This window comes from Macaca fascicularis, chromosome 7 (assembly GCF_037993035.2).
Source record: "Macaca fascicularis isolate 582-1 chromosome 7, T2T-MFA8v1.1".
In the NCBI taxonomy this organism is placed as follows: Eukaryota; Metazoa; Chordata; class Mammalia; order Primates; family Cercopithecidae; genus Macaca; species Macaca fascicularis.
The window spans coordinates 91,239,085-91,249,560 of record NC_088381.1 but is presented as its reverse complement, the minus strand read 5'-3'; the positions used below and the strand labels follow the sequence as shown (position 1 = coordinate 91,249,560).

General features: G+C 42.2%; 1 protein-coding gene across 2 annotated transcripts; it reads right to left on the bottom strand.

Moving 5' to 3' along the window:
• Window positions 1-1,384: 1,384 nt before the first annotated feature.
• On the bottom strand, window positions 1,385-9,682 carry NGDN (neuroguidin). 2 transcript variants are annotated; one of them, XM_005560874.4, is made up of 11 exons: window positions 9,652-9,682; window positions 9,277-9,336; window positions 8,398-8,469; window positions 4,255-4,392; window positions 3,921-4,005; window positions 3,785-3,837; window positions 3,411-3,534; window positions 3,152-3,320; window positions 2,204-2,360; window positions 2,000-2,057; window positions 1,385-1,556 (listed from the first exon to the last, which is right to left on the bottom strand). In XM_005560874.4, the coding sequence occupies exons 1-11, from the start codon at window positions 9,661-9,663 to the stop codon at window positions 1,537-1,539; spliced, it is 948 nt and encodes a 315-aa protein (XP_005560931.1). In that variant the 5' UTR covers window positions 9,664-9,682; the 3' UTR covers window positions 1,385-1,536. The 2 variants fall into 2 exon arrangements, with proteins under 2 accessions (XP_005560931.1, XP_005560932.1); XM_005560875.4 differs by lacking the exon at window positions 8,398-8,469.
• Window positions 9,683-10,476: the final 794 nt, after the last annotated feature.

The window sequence follows — 10,476 nt, the reverse complement described above, 5'->3', positions numbered from 1 at the left end:
CTAGTTAGTTCAGTCGCAAAGGAAAAAAAGTCTCCAAATCTGTTCTTGTGGCTCTTTGTTTAGATTCCCTCAAGGAAACAGAAGTATGAGAGCCCAGGGCATGTCAGACTCCCTCAGATCTATCAGGGACTAAAAGTGAGTAGCCCCAGACATAAGCCCATCTTGGTGTCATCCACAAAAGCTCTAGGCTCTTTGACTTGAAGGGAATCTCAGAGATGAAGTCTAATACATTAATTTCTTAGCTGAAGAAAATTAAAGGCCAGGGATATTAAGTGATTTGCCCAAGATCATAGAATTAGCAGAAGACAGTCATAGGTCCAGTCTCTTAACTACTTTCTACCAGGCAGCAGACGACTGAAAGTAGACCCCTGCCCCAATCAGGCAGAATAGTATAAATCCAAATTCATAAATTCAGAATCAACAAGGTTTTAGTCATAAAATAACCCAAATTAATTTGTCTATCGATATAATCCAGCAATACTAGACACTAAAATCCGATGTTTATAAGACCCAAAGCCTTTTTTAAAAACTCCAATGAATTAATTCTACAAACCCAACTTCTATCTTTTTTTATCCCTTTTTTCACTTTCTGTATTATCCAAGGCCTGTGGGATATCTCACCAACAGAGGTTATTCTCTTGTTAGAATACAAGATCTCAGATGTGTAACTCCCACCAGTCTCCTGGATTGAGTTTGGCTAATTATTTCTGTGGGATTTTCATTTGCTTGGCTGTTAAGCTAGGAATATTCTGCTTGTCTGCTGGCAATTTTTTTTTTCGCCAGCTCTTTATAGAAGGGTTGGCCTTTACTGACTCTGGTAAAACAACCCTCAGTTGAAGGCAGGGTAAGAGACTGAATAACACAACTATACTGACTCTTCACTCTAGCCTTCTTACTCACTCTACTATTTTCTACAAACTCTCTCAGTAATGGACCAAAGATCAGCCTTATGTTCACGCTATTTCAGAAAGAAATGAAAAACATTCAGAGAAGGGGAGACAAGAATAATCTTGCTGATGTGGAAAGGTTCTATCTTGCTTTTGATAACAGCCAAGCTCCACAAGTTTCTTGAACCACTTATGCCACCTGGTGGCCAGCCCAGATAACACCAATAAAACCTAAAACTCATGTATTAATATCTCAACCTGTATTGCATTGTAACAAATCAAACAGGAAGTTGAGGCAACATGGGTTGGAAGAGTTATTATACCACCCTCGTCTCTCAGTATTTTCCAATTTTTGGTTTCTGGGAAAAATATACTATCAAAGAAAACAATATAAATGTTTTACACTTCCAAAAAATCTTTCCCTTTTCACCAACCACTCACCAAAAATATCCCACACCCAACGACTCCAGTCACATAACACATGTGAAAAAAGGGGCTTTAATTCATAAGTAAAATCAGTTTTATTAGTAAGGTTCTTTCCACATGTCCAACGCAAACAATTAATGAATTCCACGGAAAACAACCCATATACAATGAAATTAGAAGTATCTCAGGATGACAAAAAATATACAAATACATACACCCATAATCACCGCCGCCTCCGAAAACCTGAAAAGAAGGGAAACCAAGAATGAGGCAAAGGACTGTTGGAAAAGCTAAAGGGACAGGAAAAGAGGACATCTAGAGAGAAGGGCTCACAGGGGTGGGGTCTCCTAGGCAGTACTCTGAATATCTTCCCAGGACAAAAGATGAGAAGTAGGAATAAATTGAAATGGGATAACGGTTCCTTCAAGTGACACTTTATCAGTTCTATTTAGGGAAGCCTGAACAGGAGCTGTGGGACCTTAGAGGTGGAATCCAGAAATTCATTTTGTGAATGATGCTGATTTCCAGCTTAGGAAAGAAAAAATAAAAGCCCACCTAAGGAGATTATTGTCCAGTAGGAAGAGATACTACAAGGGTTGGTGAGACCCAGAATGGCAAATCCAGAGAGTCTCAATTTGTACTCCCCACCTTGCACCTGATCACCTAAGTCCTAGCAGTTCACTGACCTTTTTTCTTCCGACCTTTCTTAGGTATCTTCTTCCGCTTCTTAATAGGATTCTGATCCTGGAGACAGATGGAGAAGTGAAGGAATGGCACTGTGCTTTTGAGAGCCAGCATCCCTTCCCCAGTTTCTCATGGTAATAAGCCCCACATACATTTGGCTGAAAGCATGAAAGTCACATCCTACTACAACCGTATCTCCACCTCACCTCATCAAGATGAGAAGTTCCCCCTGTCAAAGCACTGATGTCACTGAAGTGCGTAAGGGAATGAAGTTGTGAGCTCATGACATTTGCTCGTTTTCGTCGTCCTTTCTCTCGCTTACTGATGCTCAAACGCACCATCATGCTCTCCTCATAGTTAATCCTGCCAGAGAAAGCCAGTTTCCAACAGGCTCAGACCATGGAGATGGAAAGCTCCAGCCCAGAACCTGGCCCAAGTATTTACTCATCCCTTGTTCAGGGAGTTCTCAAGAAGTTTCACAGCAGATCAACATATTGATTTAGTAAGGACATATTGAATGCTCAATACTGAGCTTCCTCAATGAAATGTGCTCTGTGCTAAAACTTCCCTCATGCTAGATATAGAATCCATAGCCTATCCATAATACTATTTAAAATATTATACCAACATTTTTTTTTATTTCAGCTCTATAAATGCGTTTCCCTAAATGTGTCCATTCATGCAAATCCATCAACTGTAAAGACTGCACCTGAGCAAAGTTGATGAGCCTGTATTCAATTACACTGCTTTTCTACTTTCCTTCCCTGAACCTATCTGGCACTCACAATGTCACTATAAAAACCTACCTTTATTGCTTTCTGCACAAAAGTGAGAGCTGTGACAGTGAAACACAGAATTTTAAAGTTGTACTATGTGGAACTGCATATATTCCTCTCTATACTGCTTTTTTTCCCCCTCAAATCTCATGTCGAATTGCAATGTACTACTTTTGCTTTGAACAGTTGGGATAAAAATCTTCCTAGTTCCTATCCTGTACTCCAAACTCCTGATTCTTAGAAACTATCATCCCAAATTTTTCACTCCATTTTCTATATAACATCAATTCTCTTGGTACCAAACTTAGTCACATTAGTCTAAAGCATGAGGACAGGACTCTAGAGTGTAGAAATAATTTCTAATGCAAAGGCTCAGACCTGTGTTGGTCCTCCTGACTCTGGCGAGTAACATGGGGATGCCGAGCATCACGGATTTCCTCTGGAGCATCTGAGTACTGCTCCTTAAGTTCACGAATGACAGAGCTACTCAATGCCCGTCTCTTGGCTCGTTCTAGACGCTTCTTCTCCCGCTCAGCTTCTGTTTCATCTACATGATGAAAATAAGCAGGGGTTATCCAAGAACAGAGAAAAGAAGAGAAACAATTCATACTGAGGAGGCAGCAGCCAAAGTTCATACCATAATGTACTGGAACCAAGCGTGGAGGAACATATTTCTTAGACACTCCTTTCACAGATTTCTTCCCTGAAGCCTCAGACTGGCCATCTTCTACTTCATCTTCCTCCTCATCCTCAGAGCTCAACTATAAAAGAAATAATGTCTGCAAACTTAGGAAACATTCATAAGATAAGTGAGAAAAAAACCCAAAGCTGGAGTACCCTGGGGAGGTGGGAATATAAAAAAAGAGAAAAGGAAATCTCATACTCAGCATTCTAACACACAAGTTGGAAAGTCAAGTCCTAAGAGAATCCCAGGGGATCCAGGATCACCACGAGGCTCACCTAGGTATAGATGCCTCAGAAAAAAATCAGGAGAATAATACAACCCCTTACCTTGCTCATCATATTGCTGGGATGAGGCTTAAAACGAAGTGGGTCATTCTCACCTGAAATAAATAACCCAAAGAATTTTACAAAATTTGTAACTTTCTGATGGTCCCCACAACTTCATGGTGGTCTCCTCACTTACTAAGGCTGCCGGTCACTGCAGTCTTGACCAGTTTGTCAATTTGATACTTCAGTTTTTGGTCCAAGGGACGAAGTTTTTCCAAAACCTACAACATGGTAGTTAAACAGGATTACATTTCCTTCCCAAAATGAAGCACACACCAGAGTCCCTATATTAAGATGCCACATAAGGCACCTAAAATAAGTACAAAGTAGAGCAAATGAACAGAAAAACACTTTTTTAAATTTGGTTTCCTTAAACATGAAAAGACTCACTTAAATGAGAGCTACTATGTGACAGCCTTGGAGCTCAAGATTTAGAAACTTAAAACCCCAAGACACCAAATGCTTCATACCGTGCGAATCTCCACCAGTCTCAAAATTCCATCATGTCCCTGAAGAGACCCTCCTGAGGCTTTGTCCAGAATGAGGTGGGTCAAATCCATAAGGTACATGAGCAGCAGCTGGTCTTTCACTTCCAAGAAGCTGAGACCCTGAGTTGAACAAAAGAGAAAGAGATGCAGATTTGGTTTTAGCCAAAGAACCAGGATGAAAGCCTAGGGTAAACAGGATATTTCTCCAAGTTCAAGATTTTCCCAATCAGTTCATATTAGATATCTGGAGTAGTCTCAAGAAGTAGCTGTGCCTAAGATGGCCAATGAGAAAGTTACGCTAATACAAGAGAAACAACGCTCAGAGAATTAATAGAAGACAATGAGAAGAGGAAAATCGATAAACTACCCCTCCAAAAAGACTATAACAGGGTTTCTCAATCTCAGAGCTATTGACGTTTGGCGCCAGAACATTTTTTGTTGAGGGCTGTCCTAGGCACTGTAGGTTTTCAGCAGTATCCTTGGCCTTTCCCCATGGATGGCCCCTCCAAGCTGCAGCAGAAAAAAATGTCTCCACACACTGCCAAATTTTAAATTAATTTAATCAAGGTAATTACTAATTCCCCCCCCATACAATGGAATTATATGACACAGGTAAAAACAACGATTTACATACAATCACATCGAATTAAATCCATGTCAGCACAAGTTGCAGAAAGTATAATATGACTTCAATTGTGAAAGTGTGTGTGTGGGGGGGATATGATGAATACATTTTATACACATAGAAAAATGTCTACAAGACAACACACAAGTAACTGCTACCCCTAGAGTGAGATGAGGAAAAGGAAATAGTGTACTGTAGACTGAAAAAGTGTTGCGTATATTATTCTCATAATTTTAAAAATCTCAAAAAAAAATACCACAGTGGTTATCTCAGAGTGGTGATTATACTGATTTTTCATTTTTTTCTTTGGGCTTTTATGTATCTTCCAAACTTCACAGCCCTAAGAAAACCTATTTCAGAGACATTAAATACTTTGGCCAAGATAACACAGTAATACAAGTAGAGCTAAGATTCAAACTCAATCTGACTCCAACACTTAATCCCTGAATGTCTTTAAGCCAACATGCTAAGCTCTTGAGATCAACACTACTGTGGTATAGAAGGAGAGCAAAGGATTGAGAGTCCACAAGCTGAGTTTAAGTTCTGAATTAGGTATTCGGTAGTCAAACACTGAGTAAGTCACTTAACCTTGTGACTTCAGTCTTTTTTTTTTTTTTTTTTTTTTTTTGAGATGAAGTCTCACTCTGTTGCCCAGGCTGGAGTGCTGTGGCACTGTCTCAGCTCATTGCAACCTCCACCTCCCAGGTTCAAGTGATTCTCCTGCCTCAGCATCCTAAGTAGCTGGAATTACAGGTGCCTGCCACCATGCCTGGCTAATTTTTTGTATTTGTAGTAGAGACGGGGTTTCACCATGAATGGCCAGGCTGGTCTCGAACTCCTGACCTCATGATCCAGCCGCCTCAGGCTCCCAAAGCGCTGGGATTACAGCCGTGACCCACTGCGCCAGGCCAACCTCAGTCTTATCAGTAAAATATATATGATATGTCCTTCCTGCCACAAAGAACAACCATGAGGCTCAAACAAGATAATGTGAAAGTACTTTGTAATCTATAAAGCACCTAGTAAAACTCTTTGGTCAAAAAGATAAGTTAATATGTATTTGTTCAATAAACAAACAAATATATAGTGATATAAGAAGGATGCTGGCAACTCATCCATCTCCAAAAGGCACTGAAATGGTTCAAAGCATGGTACCCAAGGCCAGGTATGGTGGCTCACACCTGCAATCGTAGCAATTTGGGATGCCGAGGCAGGTGGATCACCTGAGGTCAGGAGTTCGAGACCAGCCTGGCTAACGTAGTAAAACCTTGTCTCTACTAAAAACACAAAATTAGCCATGAGTAGTGGCGGGCACCTGTAATCCCAGCTACTCGGGAGGCTGAGGCAGGAGAATCACTTGAACCCAGGAGGCAGAGGTTGCAGTGAGCCAGGATCATGCCACTGCACTCCAGCCTGTGTGACAAAGGGAGACTCCATCTCAAAAAAACAAAACAAAAAAGCATGATACCCAGGACAAAAACAGGTAAGAATTTGAGAAGCAGGCTCTTCCGATATGCTTGGGCATTGTCAAATTCAAACTGAGCTACAAGCATATGAGAGAAAAACAAAGACTTAAATTTTTTAAAATAAAAATGGACAATAAGAACATAAGTGAATGATAAAGGCAAGAAGAGAATATATTTTGAATGCTGTTAGTTATCTTTCTGTAAGCACAAATTTGCTGTAACTCCTGTGCTTAAAACTCCTTCAGTGATTCTTATTACAATGATTTTCATACTTGTGTTTACCCATAGAATATTTGGCTTAAATATCTTAGGACAAAAGCTCAATATATAAAAACAGATAATACCAGAGTTTTCCAGTTAAGCAGGGATGAGAGGTCCAGAGTTGTTGTTCTACAGTGCCCCCAACCAGTAATCCCTGAGAAGGTTCTACCAGACCTTAATTTGAAAACTACATATTTCAATTGTTGTTGTTTTGTTTTTTTTTCAGATGGAACCTTGCTCTGTCACCCAGGCTGGAGTGCAGTGGCGTGATCTTGGCTCACTGCAACCTCTAACTCCTGAGTTCAAGCGATTCTCCTGCCTCAGCCTCCCAAGTAACTGGGATTACAGACAGGCACATGCCCCCATGCCTGGCTAATTTTTGTATTTTTAGTGAAGATGGGGTTTTGCCATGTTGGCCAGGCTGGTCTCGAACTCCTGACCTCAGATGATCTATCCGCCACAATCTCCTAAAGTGCTGGAATTATAGGTGTGAGCCACCTTTTTTTCTTAGCCAGGCCCTTTTTTTTTTTTTTTTTTAAAGACAGTCTCACTCTGTTGCCCAGGCTGGAGTGCGCTGGTGCAACTGTGGCTGATGGCAGCCTCGACCTCCTGGGCTCAAGCGATCCATTCACCTCAGCCTCCCGAGTAGCTGGGACTATGGGCACACGCCACTGCACCCAGCTAATTTTTTATTTTTTTGTAGAGACAGGTCTCACCACGTTGCTCAGGCTGGTCTCAAACCCATGGGCTCAAGCAATCCTCCCACTTTGGCCCCCCGAAGTGCTGCGATTACAGGCGCATATTTCAATTTTAAGATGCACATTGTTTTCATATTTTAACATCTCTGAAATCAGGATGCATGTTTCAGTCACTGGCATCTTGGTATTATGTCATGAGGAATTTTTTTTTTTTTTTTTTTTTTTTTTTGAGACAGGGTCTTGCTCTGTCACCCAGGCTGAATGCAGTGGCACAACCACAGCTCACTGCAGCCTCAACCTCCCAGGCTCAAGCAATCCTCTGGCCTCAGCATCCCGAGTGGCTGGGACTACAGGCACATGCCAGCATGTATGGCTAATTTTTAACTTTTGTAGAGACAGGGTCTCACTGTGTTACCCAGGTTGGTCCCAAGCTCCTGAGCTCAAGCAATCCTCCAGCCTCAGCCTCCTGAAGTGCTGGAATTACAGGCATGAGCCACCAGGCCCAGCCTGTTACATTTTTTCTTAATATACACAATAAGTGATATGTCCCAATTAATAAGTGTCTTAGATTAGATGAAATCTGAGAGTAACTCCTCATCTGGCCTACAATGATCTTCAGAGTGACTACTTTTCCAGTCTTATTTCCTACCCCCACCACACATAACACAGAAAGTATATCCTATCACAAAAACGGCTTTCTCCTTTCCCATAATATCACATACTTTCAGGCCTTTGTGCATTTGCACATGTTCCTTCTTTCTGTCCCTCCTGTTTATTCCTCAAAATCCTATCACCTCCTCTGGGAAGCCTGTCCTGAATCCCTCTGCTCTTCTGGCAGTTAATTAATCCCTCTCTTTGGCTGGAGACTCCTCATAACTCTGTAATGTGATTGCTACTATTAATACTTACGTCTATTGCTTTGCTTTGTCTTCCCACTAGACTTCAGCACAGAAACTGAATCGTATTTATGTTTGAAGCTCGAGCACTTAGGATATATAAGACACAATAAACATACAATGAAATAACTACTGAGAACGTTAAGTCAGGGGATGCTTACTGTTTGTGTACATCTTACCTTTTCTGTAGGATAGGCACCAGCTTGAACTTTTTGTGTCAGTGATTGCACTTGTGCCGTTATAGCCATCACCTGAAATTAGCCCAAATGAAACAACGGACTAGACTATATCAAATCATGTCTGCAAACTGTGAAGAGCAAAAGCTAAACAATGCCACCTAAAAATCATCTGAAACACTGTCTAAAGTATAGTACTATCTTCTCACTTCTGGGAAAGTATAGGAGAGATGGTCCTTCAAAAAGTAAAAAAAACAAAAACTTTCCATTTCTTAAAGAAGAGACCATCTTTTACTGAACCATAGGGAGGAGAAAAGGACTGGGACAGTAGTGACTGGAGGACTGTAATTTTGTTTGTACTGGCTGAACTTACAATACATAAAACTACAAAACTCCCCGACTTATGTCTTAATTTCCACTTTACAAGGGTGCAAAAGCAATATGCATTCGGTAGAAACCGTCCTGTTCTCTCGTGATGCTGGGCAGCGGCATCAAGCCAAAATTTTGACTTATGAGATTTTCGTATTACAATGGGTTTATCAGGCCATAACCTCCATCGTTAAGTCAAGAAGCCTCTGTATTTAAGTGTGTATTACCTGGGCACCCAACGGGCAAATCATGTTACCATTCCAAGCACTGGTTTCCTTAGCTGTATGAATAAGGGAAAACTATTCAGATAATTTCCTTTTTGGCGTTTCTTGTATTCCCTTGGGTGCAGAATCAATTACTTAGAACTCTGGCCTGGAAAGGTTTTCATTACATCACTTTACTCTTACGGTTTTTGGGAGCATTCATGTATCTCAATCACCAAAGTTTTGAGGTGAAGTACATAAAGTCAAGGCCAATCCATGACTAATTTATTCCAGAGGCGACACTACTCACTTGCTCCTGGAGATTTTTCAGAAGTGTCACGGCACTTGGCAGGTCTGACTCCAGCACCCCCTACAGAAGGGAGAGGAGGAGTAAAGAAAAGTCATTCTTTCCTCAGGATTATAAGAAGGCGGAACGTCTAGGTTGGGAAACTGCCCTCTCTCCGTCTGACACCCCAGACTCGGGGCCTTCACACTCCTCTTCACAGACTCGCCCTAAAGCCAGCCCCTTGAGTTACTGGACAGGAACAGTAACTCTAGGGAGGCCGCCTCCCTGAAGCAACTTTCATCACCACCCTTCCCTGGTACCAACAGTTTGCCTCCAGCCGCTGAAGGGAAAGGAAAACTCCACAATAGCTACGAGAGGAAGAAACCACATCAAACTCACCGGCGCCGCCATCTTCGCAAAGCCCACCCCTTCCGGTTCCGTACTTCCTGAGCGCTAAGGGCGTCTTGCTAGATTTGATAGACAACTGCCGCTTGCAAACCTAAGCCAATACGAATAAGGCCTTTCTCACTTCCGCCCTCAACGGGATAAACGAGAGGAGGAGTCTGATCTGGCCAATGGAATAAAGGAACTGGCTAAATTCGTCAGACTCAGCGATGTCAGGACCAAAAAAAAAAAAAAGCACTTGGCAAAGAGCGTGTGATTGGTAGACTGAGTAAAATGATTGACGGCAAGCCAATAAGAGATAGGCAAATAGTTGATTGACAGTTGGAAGGACCAATAGAAAAAAGGAATTAGCAGCGCGAACTTAGCGCTTATTGGCTCCCGTCCGCCGCAGAACCCAGAGTCTTTTTTCACGGCACTTTTCTTGTAGTGCCTGAACAGGCCGCTAGGTGACGGGCCTCGGCTTCGCTTTGCGGTGTCGACGTTGCGGAGCCGCCATTGCTGGCTGCTCATCCAACGGCCACCGCGCCAAATTCCTCACAGACCCGGTGGCCCTGGAATCGATTCTGTAACAATACTCCTTGTGTGACCGTGGACAAGTCACTCGGTCTCTGAGCTTTCTTCATCTGTAAATAAGAGAGCGGGGCCAGAGAAGCCCAGAGCCAGAGTAGAAACTGACTGCGAGGACACCTACTCTCTTGATGTGCACCGTGGGGCGCTGAGAAACGGCCCCGACACTCTTCGCTCCTACCAGTTGGGGACATGAAAAGAATGTTTTACAAGTTGGGGAACCGTTCATATTTACATGACTTACCCCGGTCA